The 19,417-nt window shown below is 41.2% G+C and overlaps 1 protein-coding gene across 8 annotated transcripts in view; it reads right to left on the bottom strand.

Moving 5' to 3' along the window:
* Positions 1 to 19,417, bottom strand: part of CARMIL1 (capping protein regulator and myosin 1 linker 1) — a 183,478-nt gene that overhangs the window by 9,450 nt on the left and 154,611 nt on the right. For all 8 annotated transcript variants that reach the window (XM_072034847.1, XM_072034848.1, XM_038174389.2 and 5 more), the window contains 5 exons: positions 12,711 to 12,777; positions 12,193 to 12,389; positions 8,151 to 8,257; positions 6,435 to 6,867; positions 1,940 to 2,018 (listed from right to left, as the gene is read on the bottom strand). In XM_072034847.1, coding sequence (XP_071890948.1) covers positions 1,940 to 2,018; positions 6,435 to 6,867; positions 8,151 to 8,257; positions 12,193 to 12,389; positions 12,711 to 12,777 — 883 coding nt within the window. The remainder of the gene's footprint in view (positions 1 to 1,939; positions 2,019 to 6,434; positions 6,868 to 8,150; positions 8,258 to 12,192; positions 12,390 to 12,710; positions 12,778 to 19,417) is intronic.

Below are 19,417 nucleotides of genomic sequence, written 5' to 3'. Positions count from 1 at the left end.
CTGGCTGGACTTTGTGCTCCCTTCATCTTTGTGGGAGCAGATGGTACGGCCTACTTGCTGAGAAAGCAGCACTGGATCAGTAGAAAAGGCAGCCCTACAGACAAAGGGTTGGCTGTCCAAAATCAACAGAGAAATCCTGGCCCAGAAAATTAATCCCAAACCTGTGAACAGCAGGCTACGTCTTGTTATTTGTTGCTTTTAGCAAGCTCTAGAGGAGATTTGGAAACTCGGTAGAGATTAAAGTGTTCTTTAGATAATATTTTGATAAATGTAATAACGCTGTATAGGGACTACAGTTCCTACACATTAGCAGGCTTATCAACATATTATCCCAAACAAAGATCTAAGTATTTATGCATAAAACTACATTCATTTCCAAGAGATGAATCAGTTTTATTTAGCTATGCCAGTTGGTAGAAAGCCTGCTGGACATTAGGTTGCAAACAAGCAAAATGCCTGCCCCACTTTCCTACTTTGCAGCTTTGAGGACACCGAAAGCTTGCACATCTCAGCTGTAACGATAATCTTGAAACTTGTATGCTAGCTTGGGACTTTCAACAACTGTCCCATCTTTATTCTCAGGAACCGAACGACAGACTAACCGAAATGCAGACTGGTTGCCTTGGTACCTGGCAAAGCTCACAGACTTCCCTTGACCTACCTACCTGCTATTCCCATCCAGAAACCCTGCTTGTTATGAGAGTGCTGAGCACAGGCATTTTAGTGGCAACGGGAGAGGCGTGTTGGATGTATTTTGTTGCAAGCCAATCTCCAATACATTCTTCCAGCCTGCATAGCTGTTTTTCAGCCCAGCCGGAGTTAAACTCTGGCTAACTAGTGAGAGTTGTGTGCCTAAGTATGTATTTGTGCGAGTGTGTGAGAGGGGGAGTTCATGTCTGCAGGCATGCAATAAACCTTTGTGCTGTCAGCAAAGCAGCAGGATGCTCTCTCCACCTGTGTCTATGTGCATACAAAAGAGCAGGTGATACCCAGGCATGAAGAAATAAATATAAATAAAAATAATATCAACAACAACTTATTCTCCTTCTGAATCATGATCTGTAGTCTTCCTGTAGCAACATCCAGCAATTTTCCATTAACTCTCTTTCTTGCCTTCCTAACCTCAGGCCTGCTAATATTATTAGAACCCAGCAAGTTGAAATAAATTAACCCAAGCCAAAGACAAACTGTGGCCACAATAGCAAAGAGCAGCCTTGGAGAGCTCTCAAGCAAAAGTGGTAAAGAAAGCACTGCCATTCCAGGGCCCAGCACTACAGCCTGACAAGAGCCCTCAGCCAGTACACAGCAGGCCTAGCTGGAGAGTGATTCAGTGCTGTAAGTACCAAGTTTATTTAAGTATTTTCTGCATGCAGGCAGCATCCCTGGGCCTCCACAGCTTTGCAGACAGCCCTGATTTTGCTCAAGCCATTTAAAGCCTGGGAAAAGCCAACCTCCATTGCCTGTGAGATGTGTTTTCTGATAACCAGAAGCTGGGACTACTCAAGCTGGTACCCACACTGACTACTATTAACCTTGCAAACTGGTTGTACTGAGGTCTTCAGATGTATTCAGGAGTTTCACTTTGTGTGCAGATATTTTTGCTGGCTCCTGGGTTCAGCTCTAGCTTTGCCAATTCTGTTACAAATCACGACCCATTAGAAGGAGCCTGAGGCACATACACCGACTCCTTTCCCTCCTTTGCAGCATGAAGCACAGGAGTAAAACAACCAGCCATCAACACAGCTCTCGAGCTGACTTGACAAGCAGCACTGTCAAACACAGTACAAAAGCAAGCTTGTTTTTAATCTTGTTCACTTAGCGTAAGTTCGTGTTTTGCTTAAGCAATTGTTAGGTACATAATTCGAGGAGGAAGGAGTGATTTTGAACTTTTGTTTTTTTTTTTCCAGAAAGAGTTTATACCAGGAAACCCAGACTGTACCTGTACCGCTTCCATCCAACCGTTCTGAGCTCATCGCTGTGTCAGAAGACTCCCTGGAAGCTGTGTCATTTCCAAGTTTCTGAAAGAATGATAAAAGGTCTCATGTTAATAATAGATCTATGATTAATACAACTTGGTGGTTCTGTTAGAAAAAAAGCACTGATTTGGAAACCCTAAGGCAAAAAAAAACACTGTGCAAGTACTGACGCTGAATGCACTTCCTTGTTTATTCTCCATGTCCTGGAAATCCAAGTGGAAAATAAATTACACTGAATTGATCACTAGCATTGATGCCTAGCAAAACTGCAGTGACACATTGCCTCCTAAGTGACAGGTCTACTAATGTACAGGAATTGAAACTAATAAAGTCTTTTCTCCAAAGACAGCTTCATATTTAAACATTTTTCATTTAGATTTAAAAGGAAAAGTATTTTTTCCAAAGATCTGCATTTTGAATGTAAGACTGCTATGGATGGACCTTATGCTCTTCCACGTACAAAAATAACTTTGTATTTTAGATAAGCTTACAACTCCAGAAGTAGCAGCACTCATGTATTTACAGGATTGTTTTAAAAACAAATAGATCTTATTATTAAAAAGTGTTTAAAGTGACACATCACAAAGGCTGCTGGATTTTCACCACCTCTAAAAAAAGGGAGAGTTCTTGTCCTTTGGAGCTTACGACCCAAAGGTATCCTATTTGTAGGTAAAAATTGGACAACAGAAAGGCAGGAAGGAAGAGAACAGTCACAGTAGCAGGAGCACAGATTTAGACTGAAATAGTATTGTAAGTATAAACATAAAGGAGTGATGTCTAAATATGCTGTCCATGTGTCTTTCCCCTGTGGTGGTAATTCAGCAAATTTAGGAGAAGCAGATTTTGGGGGGTGATAGAGAAAACAGCATGGTTGGCCTTACAGATTTATGGATACCTCCATTTTGCTCATATATAATCACACAGCTCCTAAAACAAAGCGACTCTTTAATGCAACAAAGAAAAGGATGGAGGTGCTGAATGCCTGCAATTCCTGTATAGGATGTGTCTGTCTTCCTATCTCTCCTCTAAGGATAGGTGCATGCTTAAATGGCACACTGCATTAAGGAGGATGCAATTAGAATCAAAATAAAACTTCCTGTCCTGTAAAATTACCTTGACACCATGCAGCAATCCAGTCTAAGGGATTGTACTACAGGTTTTAAGTATGAAGTCATCTGTATGTTAAAAACCACATGTAAGCAAAACAAATTGTTTTCCCATCAGAAGCACTCTAGAAACACGATGACTTGAAGAGCTAGAGTTGTAAGCTACATTGCCTGTATCAACAAAACAAAGTCCCATCCAAATCTAGCAGGAATGTTATGCTTTGTACCACTAGGTGAGAGCTCCAGGTTTATTTTTATTCCCATTTCTTGTCTGTCAATGGCATTTTGGCTCAATTCTCACCTCTCTACCTCCTAAAATTAGGTATTTCTTTGTAAGACAATCTTGGCTACATATTTTTGAAGGGAATGCCACTCTCCATTTACTGGATCTTTTTCCCATACCTTAGCAAACGAACTCTTTGACAACTGAATTACTAACAATTTTTTCATGGAATATGAATTCTCATGAACTTTCACCAAAATGATTTTTCTAGGTACATATTGAAGATATATGCTAAAGGTTTAGCTACAGTAAGTGACTTTAAGAGAGCTTTAGGACAATATGAAAACTATTTTTTCTATAACTTCCCTCTCTAGTTTTGGGATTGCTGGGGAAATACTACCACATACAGAGACAAACACAAAAGCCAGTGCTGGCATTTAATGCAGTACTTTAAAAATGCAATGTCAGCATGTTTGGCTAACTAGTGTACACACATTACAAACTGCTTACAGTCCTGAGACAACACTAAGCACTGACTGCAAAAATATACCCTGAGAAGCTCTCAGTCATGTCAGATAAATGCAGGGAAATTTATCATGCAGATAAATAGTGACCAGGCTCTACTTTTATATGGAACTTTTTATATGTGCAGGATTGGGAAATACTTCTGTTGGGTGCAACAGCAAGTGAATAAGCAGGTTACAAATGAGCTTGTCTGCTCCTAGGTCTTGCTCAAGGTATTTAAAAATGCAGCCTGTAAACACTAGATGGGGCTAAAAGATCTTTTTAGGCATGCCTAGCAGTTACACTAATTGCACATATTTATCTCCACCATTAATGCCAATTCTCACGTTGTATTCTAAGCAAAAGAAAACAAAAAAGCATTTACCATCTTTCCATCTACTGTGCACCTGCTCATCACTTGTATCTGTAACAAGATTGCAGGAGGGTATGAATGGAATAGTAAATTCCTTCTGGCTTTGTTTTCACGTAAAAGTACTCAGAATATAAGCAGCCATCTGTACCTTAAAGGAAAATACAATTTTCTGTGACTCTAGAATTCTGATAAATTTGAAGATATTAGGGAAGTTGGTGTCATATCCATCCTAAGCAATTTCACAGTAGTGGGATGCTTTCTTCTGCAGCTCAACCATCAGGATACTGTATGATTTGCAGCTTCAGGAATGTCATAAATGGAAGTGCAAAACTAAACCGGCTGCTGTTGCAATCTAGGATGAAGTACGTGAAAAATTCTTTTGAACAGCAGTTCAATTTTCTGTGGTGGGGGCAACATTAAGAAATAGCTAGTCACTACCCTGCCATGTAGAGATTCCTATTTCAATTCAGCTTTCTTGTTATTATTAAAAACAAAATAAATTAAAAAAAAAAACAAACACAACCCCAAATGACCTACTTTTGCATTTTTATAAATATCAACTTTTGCAAAACAGAATAAAAATAAATAAAACCTCAAAGGGTGAAAAACATAATACTGGGAAAAGGTAACAGTCTTCCTTTTGGATAGCTGAAATTCAGGTTTTCAATCAATGCTGTGAAAGCTAATCAATGGAAGCAGACTTTTACTCTCTCCACTTTCAAAAAAAAAAAAAAAAGTATGCCTGCTAACAGTCTACCTCAAACACATCACCCCAGATGGGACTAAATTTAGAGGACAAGTGTTAAGAAATTGAAGAGCACCAAGTAAACCATTTATGCAATTATATAAATATATATATATATATTATCTGGTGTAAGCCAGTGTTTTATGCAGACTGTAACAGTCTTATTTACAATCATCTAGCATTTTACTTGAAAACTTGGTGTCTTAGAAATCAATGAGACTATTCATGGGCACTACTTGGCACCAATCAGAAAGGTGGGAATAGGTCATTTCCTTAGAAAAATCGTTTTTGTGCAGAGGATCACTTTAACGAGCACATAGCTTATTAGCCATATGCTGAGGTCTTCTTATTAAGACCTCAGGGTTTGCAGCAATAGTTCAGACATGACAGCAAGTACTCTAAGAGTGAGAAGAGATGTAAAAATAACATTTGAGTGTCTTGCTCAGATCCAGTTAGGTAACTGTGCAGAATTTTAAAGGAAAACATGGCAAAGCTTGCAGATGAGTTTTGCCATGAAGTGACGTCTTCCAAATTGTTGAGGGTAAATGGTGAGGAATGGACAGCATGCCAGAGAGGAAGAGAGAAGGAGGAAATCACTGATCCTTTGGTAACTTTAGGACATGAGAACTGCAGCTGGGAGGAAACAGGGTCTGACAGTGGTAAGGTCAATGGGAAATGGGCATCAGGCAAAATATTTTGGCACAAAAAGCTTTGGAGTTACACGAGGATATTACAACATGAGGATAACATGAAGATTGTGGAGAATAGGTCGTGTATTTTTTTAAATGTGTTATTGTTTTGAGTGTTAGTACTTGAAACACAGAAAACCAAGGTATAAGAATAATTAGGTGTGGTACAAAAGGACATAAAATTAAGAAATGTAACAAAAAAAAAACCATGAGCTGAATAGCTATAAACAGTGTCTGGAAACCAGATTTACTTCACCGCATGGGATATGTAATTTAAAATATGACACATCTCTCCAACTTGCTACATCACCTTCCAAAAGAGAAGTGTGTAGTTAACTCTGCCAAACACCTGAGGGTACAGTGTGCAGGGCACCACAGTAAACACTTGTTTCTGGCTTTATGCTAAGCATGCTTCCATTACATTTGAGCAAACCACACATCATATAGAGTGCAGACATCCAAACTGTGCTCACTAGTTGCTCCCAAATTACTCTGTAATATGTGCAAACAGTTACGTGTCCTCTACTGTGCTTGTGGTGGCCTGACATCAAGTGCAAGAGCTGGCTTTGCCTCCTCTGCACAAGGAGAAAAAGTGCAGGCTTAAGGGCATGTCTTCTCCTGTGTGCTGCCTGGTCCATTCATGTTCAACCACCCCAGCCAGCACTGAACAGTCCTCCTTCAAGAGCTCTGTAACCCCTGGTGGAAAGCAGGGTTGATGTGACAAGCCCCAGCCACCAGCCCCTGCAGCCCCTCCCCTGGAGACACCTAGCTCTCGTCCATTTTTTACAACAACTCAAGAGAAATCAAACTGCCTTCACCTTCTGAGCAGAGGCTGCTCTCTTCTCCTGCTTGGCTTTCATTTCTGCGAGAAGTCCACTGCCCATCACCTGCACGCCATACCTCCGGCCTCCTTGAGGGCTTCCTTTGCTGTCACCCCTCTCAGCCTTTGCAGCATCATCCGGCTGTGCCTCCTCCAGCGAGTCTGGCGTCTTTAATTCCTCGGATCGCTCCGTACCACCGTTCTGCTCTGCAGGTTTTGGCTCCTTCTTATTTGTATCCACAGCTGGGCTTTTCGCAGCAACCTTGGGTGAGGAGGGCTCCTCAGCCACCACCACAGTCTGTGGACGTTCAGATTTGGAGCCCCTTGATTTGATTAAGTTAAGGAAGCCACTCTTCCTTGAGTCCCTTTTCTTCTTCTCATCACCTGCTTCACTGGGCTCGCTGCCGTCTGAACTTTTAGTTGACGGTCTCCTGATAAAAGACATGGACATTTCAATCTCTCCGCCACTCCCCTCCCCCTTCTCTTTTAAATAGCACCGAATGACTTCTCCTGGGCAAAGCCAACCTTTTGTATGATCTATGTGTTGCCCTGGGCTCAGTCATTAGCTGGCGCGTCTAAATTACAAACTGCATCTTGCAGGCAGAGCACTCACACTTGAGGGGAAAGCTGAGCGCAGAGCAGAGCCTTTCTGCATACAAGCACCCCAACTGGGAAGAGCCACCGGTGGAGCAAATGGAGACAGCTAATGGGGGCTGTCAAAAGATCCCCGAGCCATGCACGTGGGATGTGCAAGTTCACAGGGACATCTGAAATGAGCAGCTGGCAGGAGCCCAAGGGAAGCACAGGAGGATACCCCAGCCTGCCAGTCCCCTGAACTTAACCTGGTGTATCCATTTTTCAAAGCTACCACGATTTTACCACTACACAGAGTATGTCACACATGGCTTCACATGTCACTACAAATATTTGCAACACACTGACTTTAAAACACTTGCTTTTCCTGCCACTGCTGTCTACCAGCTCACACCTACCATTTTCCTTAATGGACATCTCATACAGCACAGAAGGGGTCACTCCAAGCTGTCCAGAATTTGCCCTAGCTTTCTCATTTATTTCTGGAAGTATTGATGTATGCATTAATGTATAAACCCAAGCATACATTAATGACAGAACTTCTAGATGCATGCACTTGCAAATAAACAACCAGGCACAAAGCAATTGTGTAAGCCAGATTTTTCCCCCTATATAAAACTAGATAAATACACATATATCTTCTAAACAAATATATCTCCTAAATCTGGAGTACTACAAACTGGTTAAATGTATCTTTATTTCTAAAACAGCATAAATCTACTGTTATTGACCCCAACAGTGTGCCTAATCAATCCTTACTAGATAGCCACATCCATGTGGGCACTACTGGCACTAGAGAGGAGAGCCTCAACCAATACACCACTCTGCTTCAGCTCTAATGAGCTCCACTGAAGGGTAATACGAAGCCAACTGAGTTATACAAATACCTGCTAGTCAATAATCCTCTCCACATGGCATACCAAAGCAATTTATTTCAAAGTAGTCATTGTTAATGGAGGGTAATTGAATTCACAGTATCTTAGACTATTAAGGTATTTTCTGACTTTTACAAAAGCAACCCTGAATATTGGGAGCAGAAATCAAATACGACTTAGAATTGCTACTTTCCCAGCTATCAGGATAGTTTATTTTAATTATTATTTTTTTAAAATTAACTTACTTTGTATCCATTTTTGTGACTTTCTTAGTGAAAAATTCATCCACGCCTTCATCCACTCTTCCCATGAGACCGTTCTGATCCCCCTCTGGAGCCACTCCAGCAGATACCTGACAGAAGGAAGAGGAACCAGAGGAAGTATTGTCAACAGCTATTTGTTTCTCTGTTCAGAGAAAAACTATGTTCTGGATTTGGAGATTTAGAAACAGAGCTCCAGTGGGCTAACAGAGCCTTTTAAAATTCATTCAATCCACAACATCCAGTAGCAGAGAGACTAAATACAGGATCCGGTGTTTCACTCCAGGAATCAAACACAGATTTTCACCAAGCATCTGAAAACCTGCCCCCTTTCTTTGGTTTCAGCATCCATATTTTGAATGTGAATGACTGAAGACATCTAAAAGAAGCTGAGTTAGCAGTACCTGCCAACCACCAAGGCCCTGTGAAGATTACTTGGTGTCTCTGTAGCCTCCTGAAGATCAAACATGCCATCTCCTGGAAGGAGTTTGCATATGGTCTAGCTCCCGTATGTGGCTTTGATGAAAAGCTCTATTACGAGCAGAGAAACTTCCTTCAATTTAAAGGACATATGAAACCCTTTCAGGTGACTACAAAGGATGCCACAAGACCCAACCCAGTTGTATTCTTGGTAGTGCTGATGACCAGGAATCAGTCTGCCACAAAATAGTAGGTTTCATGATTTGAAATAATTTAAGTCAAGGAACCTGCTAGTTGCCACAGCAGTTCAGGGTAATCCTAGCTTCCCTTTTCAGCTGGAATACAGACTTGTTTCCAACCCTCTAAAAATAAAAACAAACACTCTAAAAACTCAGTTAACATAAAACGCAGCCTCATTAATCCAAGAAGACAGACTGCATATGAACTAAAGCTTTGACACATCTGTGAAACTTTTTAGCTTCCAGTGGCTGAATCCTGTTAGAAGCCTAGTATTTACCTGGTCACCAGAGATAACAATTAATACTTTATTGATACTTACTGTATGAATGTAATTCTAATCAGACAAGAGGCTATTTGGTAAAGACTGCTCTATTACCTGCGTGTTTTCAATTTAAAAAAGTGCATGGTTTCTAAAAAAAATAAAAATAAAAATTTTATCCTAAGAAGCACAATGATTTCTCAGACTTCCAACTCTTGTCACCATTGTTATCTTTCCAGAGATTTTATTTAGATGGAAGATCTGAAGATGAAGATTCAGATGGAAGATCTGAACCTAGGCAACCATGCATGCCCTGACATCTGTTTTGGTCGTATCAGTGGTCATATCAGTGTCCCAAGGTAAGTGTTTGACTTCCCTGACAAAATGTGGTTGACACTGACATCAGCAGAAATAAGAAAGTATCTGATGGTTTCTAAGGATGAATATTAAACTGTTTCTCTAGACAGTAAGAAAAAGCATCTATGTATTAAAGGCAAGTCCATTTCCTGAAGCAATGCAAGAATCCAATAATCCACTGCAAATGAGATCTACCTCAAAACAGAAAATATTTTGCAACCGAAAAAGCAGCAAATTCCTAAAAATGTACTAAGGATGTACACAAATTTGAGGGTCTAATAAGGTATGCAAGGCACAGAATTTTTTTACAGATGTTTATTTTAATGCCTGTTAGTGTTCAATGTTAAAGTAGAAGACTAAACTCTCACTTATTTCATCTCTTAGGCTCCTAATGCTAGGGGAAGGGGAAAGAAAAGGGGAAAGGTGGTTAGTTTGTGTTTATCACATTTCTTTTAGCCTGACTTTAAAGGTGAGCCCTCTATGTTCTTCACTAAGGAAGAATCAGGCTTGAAAGAAGAAATAAAGTGAATCACAGTCTGCTTGTTACGTGCTCATCTCTTTCTTGTACTAGATCTTCACACATGATTGAAGAACCCATCAGGTGAAGATCTTACCAAAAACTAAATTATAAACAACCATTTCATCATATTATGTAGAAGCTTACCAGGGATGCTGAGTTCTTCTATTCTCTTTCTCTCAACACTCATTTCAGAGTATACACTTCAGTATACACCCTGACAGAGCTATAAAGCTTTCTTCTGCCCATCTACTCCAAGTTAAAAATTTACATTTTCTCCTTTTTAGCTTCCAGGCTACAGCAACTCAGAGAGTACAAGTCTGTTTTCCAGCAAAGCCAGAGAAGTACAGCTATCATCATTTGAGATTCCTTAAATTACCCAATGGAAATAATGGGAACAGGAAACAACCAAACAGTCCTGCTTTAAGCAGTATAAAAGTTTAAAGAAAAAAGCTATGCAAATAGTTTAATCTTTTGATTCAGTTACCACACCCCCAAAACATTTGTTCTGGGTGGACATGAAGCCATAAATTTGGCTATGAAAATCATGACTTGCAAGGGCAAAAAACACAAAACCTTGACTGAAATCCCAGATCCATACTGGGCAAAGTGTGGATCTGAGATTGAGCCTCTTGCTTCTCAAGTGCTTCTAGCCATTGCTTTCTATAGCATCAAAGTGGCAAAAACATCAGCAAATCAACCCTGCAAACAATAACAGAGTCCACTTGTGACTCCAGACTTGAAAATTTGTCTGTCTCATTTTTGGAAGCATCAAGCAAACATCTCAAGTCTTTTAAAGTTTTGTTTAGATTTGTTATTAGGTCTGAACAACTAAGGAATTAAATGGTCCATAAAACCAGACAAGGACAAATGAGTTTAAGTAAAAAAAAAAAAAAAAAGAAGTTTGTTTCAATTTCTGCAACTATTAACCCCCTATTTCCTAATTAATTCAATATGGATGAGTGTTCCCAGAACATTGCTTTGTCATGGGAAGTAGCACTTCCTCTTAACAAGAGGTAAACTTTTTGTTTCTGTCAAGCAAGATATTTTATTTTCTGGTTGCCAGCCTATTAGCAGAGCACTTGTCCTCCCATGCCCCCTCTCCTTCCCCACGCTTACGCAGGTGGCACAGGATGCACTGAGCATGTTCAGACGGGAAGCAAGTTTAGCAAGGGGGAAAACACGTGCATTCTGCACAGTTGGAATCAGATGGAGTAAACACAGATGCATTTTCCCTACAACGTGAAGACCAGTCTGTGCTCCTTCTACCTCTATACTTCTCTGTAAAGGGCACGGGAATGGAAAGTTGGCTTGCATATCCCCCTTTCCTTCAAGGTTTCTCCACTCCCAAGTGGTGCAAAAACCTGCCTTATGTGATCTTTCCCAGCATTAAGGAAATTTTCAAGGGTCCTCTCTTCCAACAATCCTAAGGCAGCAGACGAGGCCACAGACATTCATTACTAGGCATTATAATTCAGAGAAGCAATATCTGCCCCTAGATAAGGGTTATTTTATCATATCAGCTCTGCTCTGTTGCCAGGAGATAGCTCTGTAACTCCTCCAGATCTGTCCTTACATACCCTGAGGATATACCATTACAGAAATGAATCTTCATTGATGTGGTATGCCAAGGAAATGGAACTGTGGGAACTCCATACACGTATACTTGGGTTCACACCAATGCCTTTAATAGACAGATAGTGCTCTGTTTCGCTTTTCTAAGGCAGGCTCCAGCATGAAAAGCAGATCTGTGACTATGCAGATTTGCTGGCCCAAACATCACCTTCAGCTAGGGAGCTGTGGGAAGCTGGGTGTCACAGGGTAGCTCCTCTGAGAGCTGACAGAAATAGGGATCCATGCCAAGTTACCAAGTCTTGAAGCAGGCAGAAAAAAAAAAAATAGGACTTAAACCCTTGCAATGTAATAGAAATGTTTCATTGTATTTCATGAGCTTCCTGTGAAAGCTCCATGTACTTCCAGAAACTGCTCCCATTAAAAAACAGAAGTAAATAAAAAAGGATAAAAGCAACCCTGGGCTTAGGCTGTGTCAAACAAGACACAGGGATTGTAATGGGGATTGCACACTGAAATACCTGAATACCAGAAGAAAAACTAAGAAGTTGCTTATAGCTTTTTAAACTTTAACATTTGTCCTCATTACTTTGCAAGACGTGACTCATGGCAAAAAGCAATCAACAGACAACATCACCAACAGGATTTCAATGTAGACTCACTGCTGCTTGGCTGGGCTGCTGCTTTTTATTCCTTTTGGGCCTTAATTTTGTGAAGTGTTCGAGTTTTCTCCCTTCTTCTGATGGCAGCTCTGAAATGAATCCAGAAGTTCGTTTGTCCGGCCTGCTGGAAGGAAACGGTGGGTCTTCTATATGGATAGGTACTTCTTCCAGTGCTTTATCTAGATCAAATTCCATTTCTAAGAGAAATCAAAACTTTCTAATTAGACTTAACATGCTGTTTAAAACAAAAAGACAATGCCATTCCTCTCTTTGGGGGTAAACAGATATGAACACATTTAGAGAATGTGCTCAGCCACAACACGTTCATGAGCAGACAGAGCATGGCGAGCAAGCACTTACTACCAGACACACCAGAAGATTCAGGAAACAAAGCAAGCAACATGGCCTCAAATGCACTCCGGAGGGAGGGACAGTCTTCTGTGCTTCTGAATAAAGAACTATCTAGAAGAATCTCAGCAAGCAAAGAAGCAGAAAGGTTTTAAGAAATTCTCACTTACCAAAAGCTCTGGACACCGGCCGGAGCATTCTGCTGTGGATGCTTTTCCTTTTTGACTTAGGAGTCATCTGTCAATATAAAACAAAAACAAAGGACTTCAGCAGACAGAAGAAATAACAAGGAACACTTTTTCCTTTCTACACAGCAAATCTGCTCTCGAGATCTGATTGGATTTAATAGCAGGAAGGAATGTTTTTTTTTCCTCCCCTTCTCAAACATTCATAACTTTTTCTAAATTGGCATTTTGTTGAACTGACTTTGAAGCAGGGAGGCAGTTATTCTTCCCATTAAAATCGTATGTTGTAAACAGGGTAATTAATTTAATTGTCCAAGCATTAATTCATTGATCCCCAACTGTAAAACAAGGTAACTATTAAAACCACACCTTTGCATATGGGATTACGAGGCACAGAAAACTTAAGTAATTACTGTGTCTTCTATTGCAGTTAACGACAATACCATCGACTGTCTCTTCCTTGTTCTTTCTGGCCTTTACTTTTGACACAAAATACAATTCCTCAGTTAGTGACATGCCTCTGGGAATGATTAAAATCCAGGTGTCTATGCCTCTGGATACAATCACACAGCTCACCAAGCTTCCCTAGGAAAATATAGTCTTGGAGCACGCAGCCCTTCAAAATACCATAAATACCATGCCAGGGTTAGCGATACCACCAGCAAACATACAACCTCCCTGGACTTTAGATATGCTAAGTTGTAAAGTTGCCTTTACATACATGCAGTGTATCTACAATAAGTTATGTGCTATTCTTCTTCTCACCTTCCCATTACCAGAAAAAGGAGTATGTTGCCTTTAGAGCACAAATACCCAGACTTAAGACCTGGTTTTGTTATTTTTGGAAGAAAGCTGCCCTTATTTTCTTACCTAACCTCTTCTGAAAGTCTGTGTGGCAATAAAGACTTTTTGCTACAGGAAACAGTGTGTTATCAATTCTGAACCTTTTAACGTAGCTCAGCATTGTGAGCCTTGTAAACCAACAGCTGAGCCGCATGTTTCCCAAGGAGTTAATTTAAAGTTATTTGGCTACTGTAAAGATAGGTTCTCTTTGTGGCAGAGTCATATGCGCTGGCTTCAGTGACATCTGTATACTTCGAATACTTCCACTTACCTTCTAGCCCTATCTAATGACTTCAAATGTGGAGTGCCAGTCAGGAAGCTGGGTTTTGTTACAGCTCACAATTCATCAACAGAATAGTTAATCAGTTTTAGTATTATCAGTTTTAGGAGAGCCAGAAAAGGCATAGCTGGTACTGAAACTTCAGGCATTGTGAATTTTTAAAGTTAGGCATGTAATAGTTTTTCCTTATGGAAAGTTCAGTGCCCACGCTCACACGTACTGAATTTATGTTCCCATCTGAAGTAGTGAGAAGGATTATTATGTTACTATTCACAGGGTTTTGCTCGGGGTTATGACAGATTTTTAGAACGGGAGAGGTATTACCTGTCTTCTCAACATCAGAAATGGGCAGCCAGATTACAGAGCGGGCAGTGATAGCACTGCCCATGCGACAGAGCTGTGTTTTTGCTACCATGAATATCACTGGGAGAAAAAGATACCTTCAGCTGCAGGTTTCTACATGACATTTGACAAGCATCAGTTCATAATAAAGTAACTTTGTGATCAGACAGGAAATCGCTTGCTACCTGAGGAGATGTACCACAAAACTAATGAGCAGGCAAAGTGCTTACTGCAGTAAAAGGTCAGATGCTACTTTGAGAGCTAGCAATAAACCAAATGCAGGGTTTGTCAAATGATAAAACTGGGCTCAAACGAAACTGGAACAGCTGAAGGCATTTGCACCTCATGCGATGACGAGCTGAAGCAGCCCAGCATTTGGGGTACAGCAATTAGGAGTCACCACCAGTTGCACTTCCATCTGCACCCTATTTCTCCTGTTAATGTATATTTACACTCATTTTGGTCTGCTTGCAACTTCTTTCTGGTGGTGCAACTGGAAATTACATCAGGATAATGCTGCGATTCATGTGCTGAAGAAGATCAGGAAGGAAGACAGGAAACAATGCTGACAGGAGACTTCTGATTACTCAGGAACTGCACGTCCTTGTCCGGAGTGCTCTTGGACAAATGCAGACAAGCTGAGAGCCCTGCACTGGGCAAGTTTTGAGGCCTCTGTGTAGTGACTTAACTCTCCAAGATCCCCCTGACAGCCAGGAATAGGATGACTCCATCTTCCTTCCTAAATGAGAAAGAGCCCCCAGATGACCCTGCAGAGCTAGTGCTGGTGCTCATAACCCTTTATCATTGCTGTAACTTCCCGTCAGCCTGGCATGATCCATCAGCAGCTTGGTTGCTGGGGATAAAGGCAGAGGGACAGAGATGCCTGCCATTTGTTTTAACAGCATGAATATAGCAGCTACGCACACACTTTTATTGGAAAACCTTCTGTTTTCTAGCCTGTTTAGGAAGTGCACAGATGAAACACTTCTTGTTAAGTGAAACTTCTAGAGAGCACGCAGAACAAAATGGGTCAAAGCACTAATTTAAATAGGCCAGTGTGCTCCTTCTACAAAATATTAAACAATCTCTGCTTCATATCTCAGCCAGTGTGAAGCATGCTACAGCAGCACAGCACGTCTCACTACCAGAGGAGATGTCTGAACTCCTAGGGGAGGATCTTGGCTCTCCTCAGTCTCAGCCCCACTTCCCATAGTTGAAGGAAGCAGCTCAGGTTGGGCACACGCACAGCTTGTGCCTTCACACCACCTCTGGCCATACAAACACAGCTCAGCTCTACTGCCTCACCTTTCAAGCCAAGGCCTGTCCAGGGGAATAGCTGTTGGCATCAACCTCCCCTCCTTGACAGCCTCCACATCTTCCAGCAACTTTCCACCACAGCAGGCCACCTCCTGAAGTTTTTCCTTGCTTTGCCTACTTTTCTGTGAGCACACTGCAGGCTGCCTGGCAGAACAGCTCAAAAGATTAACTGTGTACCTCTATTTCTCAGAAGCCCTCGTGGAAGTCTGCATGCCACAGCTCTCTCTGGGGATGGCTCCATGGAGTTACCCCTCAGGTGTACATAGAGGCCAATTTAGAGTTAGGCAGTTTCATGTGTCCAAGCTACCTTTAAACTCCTAAGATCTCTTCTTAAATGGATCACTGCTCCAGATTTCTTCTTGACTCCCTTCTTCACAAAGCTATCTGAACACTCTTGAGTTTTCTTAAGTTGTATTACTGAATATGGAAGAACATCAGTTTCTTAGGGCTTAAAAACAACTAAGATCACATTTTAAATGCTTAAAGCTTTGTTTCCAGTGCTAGAAAATTATACGACTTTAGCAACAGGGTCTTAGACACTACATCCCTTAATGATACAGTTAACGGGAACTGCTCTCAGTGCTCAGGAATGTGCCCATTCCCACCTTTTTCTCCTCCTCCTCCAGAATCATTTATATTCAATCCTAATAGAGATCCTCCATGACTCTCCTGTCATCGCCCTCTTGAAAGACTTGAATTAATGAACAACTTCTCCCTCTCTCTCAAAATTCAGCTCCACAACCCATCTCCTCCCAGCTCTTTTTCCTGCAAAACTACATAAGGATTTTTATCTTTGAGAAGACATTAAGGGTGGCAGCAGGTGAGAAGAGCATTCAAAATCTCAAAGCGATTCAATCAGACAAAGAAAACACACCTGCCCAAACTCAGAGATAACCCATGACATCTCTTCCACCTGGAACTTGCTATGTCAAGAAAACCCTAGTTTATGCTCACTCTTAAGCCGTTGTTTCATCAAGCTGAGTGATGCTTGAACAGAAAACCCAAGTGATGGATTCTCTTTCTGAGCAGCAACACTGCTGCTTAGATCTCATCAGCACTCTGCTTTGGTTTGGTTTCAAAGTCAAGGGATGCTTTAAATTCAAAGGCTGTGCTGGCTGAGCCTTCTTGTAAAATCCAATCTCATTCCTAAACTGCTGCCTATTTCTTTTTGTAAGTGCAGATGGATGGCACTAGAGTCTCCCAGGAGACTAACACAGTAGTACAGAGGCAAATGGAGCACAAAAACGCAAACAAGTAGGCCAGAAACAGCAGAGCTAAAAAAATACTTACACTTGTACAGCAGAGAGTCTCCATGCAGCAAAAAAGAAAGAAAAAAGAATATGAATGGGGAAGACAAAGCAACAGCAGTTTTCAGGAAAGGAGGCAAAACCAGAGCTCACCAAAATAAAGAAAACTAAAGCCAAAACACTTAAAAGTCTTAGCAGGAAAGGTGACATGCAAGAATGAGGTAAAAATCCTTTGCATTTGGAGGTGCTATACACTTTGTGTTTCCAGGGATGGATGTGATCTCTCTTGCTTTATCCATACTGGGACAAACTCAGATTTTCAGATGTGTATTTCCAGTATATGGCACTCACCAATGGTGCCAACCTGCCACCTGCTGTCCTAATTTACTGTGTTTTTTCAATTTGCTGGAACCAGCAGTGAGAGAGGTTTTATTCTGATATGTCCTAGTCTGAAGGAGGCTTCTAAATTACAGATTTGTAGTTTATTTTGGAAAACAGGAGGGTGGAAAACAAAACAAAACCTCTCTTGAAAGGCTGAAAAGGAATGTGTGTGTAAGTTCTTTTAAGGCTGAAATAATCCTACTATAATAAAGAAATCCAAAGCGACAGTATTTCTCCTTTCCATATAAAGGTTTAGAGGTGCAGACCTTTTGAGCACTTTTGGCACATTGGAATGATGCTATGCCATTAATAAAGGACGACCTTTCCTCTCCCCTCCAAAATTTATAAAGAAAAAGCACGGCCATCATATAAAATGAAGCGATCCCATAGCCCATCTCTTTGGTGGCAGATTACCCATGCAGTCACACTCCTTCTCTATTTAGAGTACTAGAAAACTGTTATTAGGAGTGTGGCTTCATCTTCAAGTCAAATGAGAACTGCAGATATTTGTACAGTATTTGTGGTAGAAGTCAATATTCGTGCTCTGGCTTAAACTGCTCAGCAAGGAAGCGCTGCATTTTTAAATGTATATTGCACTGGGGTTTAATTACCAGCACCGTAAACAATCTGCTCATAACATGAAATTCATTGTTTAGTTGTTGAGGAGGCGCTAAGATCAATTATTCAATGCTTTGACATTTTCAGCAGTAATGACCACCTTGTCACTGTTCATGCTTCTAAGCTTAGCCGTACTCAGAAGTTTTAAGGATCAGATTGGGAATCTCTGAATGGCATGAGAAGCACTGGCGCACACAGAACCAAAGGACTTTTTTTCCAACTGTCCTCAGGGTTTTTAGTTTTATTTTCTCTTACCATCAGAAAATTTGTGCAGGAGTTCCCAGCTATTCAGGCAAACCTCCTCATTGCTCCTGTTTCTTTATGCTATCTTCTCTTTCTCTCTCCCCCTTTCCTTGCCAGACCCCATGTTCTCTCTCTTGCCCATCTTCTACACTACCAGTCACTAGGACTAGTCTAAGGCTCCCAGAGAGACTGCAGAATTGAGAGAAACATTTATAAAACCAAAACCTTCTTAGAAATAAATCTCCAGCACACTTGAAAAACCATTCTGCACCGCAGCTTCTCTTTCAGGCAGTGCTCTTGGTAGTACTCCAGCATGTTCTGTGCAGGTAATGCATAGGCAGGGAAGTTATTTTTATTATACAAGCAGCTGGATGTGAGATTAGGACCAAAGTGCAAAGCTCTGCACATACCAGGAAACAATCCCAGGTTTGGGGGAGTTTACAGCCTGTGGTCCTGGTCCCCGCAAGGACCTATGGAAGTTCCCACCTCCCAGGCTCCAGTGATCTCACCTGAGTGCGATTCCTGAGCTGCTTAAAAGTTAAAAGGTGCCAAACAGCTTGAGTGAGGAAGGAGAAGGAGGAGGGGGAAGCACGCAGCAGGTGAAAAGCTAGACAGGGAACACCATTAAGCAAAGCAGAGGCAAAGGGACCTGCTAAGTGGCCATGACACTAATCACCATTTCCCAAGGTTCCTCTAGTAACTACCTCTGACAGAGATGTCACACATCTGCTGTCTCATTCAGAAACAAAACAAACAACCTTCAGGTGCTTGTCATAAAACAGAGCAGTAAATTGACCAACTTTGCTTTTTTGCATCTCAATCTTTGGACACACAGATATCTTACTATCCCAATAAAAGCCTTAGAAAATAGAAAGTTGCTACTGCTTACTTCAACTGCTGAATGTTTTATAATGTGTTTTCCAGGGTAATACCCTTGGCATAGCTTGCAGAAATTCAGTGATGTATTTCCTACCAGCCACGCTGGGGTCCTGAACCACCACCATCCTTAGAATCTCCCCCTAGAGTGCCGTTGTCCTTGGGAAGTTAACTGCAATGCCAGAGCACAGGACAGCCAGCTGAGTGTTTCAGAGGATGGATGAGTTTTAGAGGAGGGATGAGAGCACAGCCACTAATAACACAGTTTGGAATCCAAGGCCAGCCTGTGTTAGGCTGCTGTTTGTTGGCACAGCAGTCCTGAACGCAGGGGCTATGGCATTTTTACACCAGCCGAGAACCCAGTCCTGACCTTTTATTTCACAGTTTTGTCCTTTGTATGGAAGTACTATACATTTATATAGGGTAGATAAATATGGCATACAAATAATCCACGCATGAATTTAAGGAGTCTGCTTCTTTTCTTTGCCTTCCCTAAGAGATAAATTTCTAGAGAAAGCTGTGGTTCAGGATTAATTCAATTAGTC

The sequence above is a fragment of the Anas platyrhynchos genome, chromosome 2, assembly GCF_047663525.1.
Source record: "Anas platyrhynchos isolate ZD024472 breed Pekin duck chromosome 2, IASCAAS_PekinDuck_T2T, whole genome shotgun sequence".
Taxonomy (NCBI): domain Eukaryota; kingdom Metazoa; phylum Chordata; class Aves; order Anseriformes; family Anatidae; genus Anas; species Anas platyrhynchos.
Note: the sequence above shows the minus strand (reverse complement) of the source record. Positions and strands in the feature narration are given on the sequence as shown.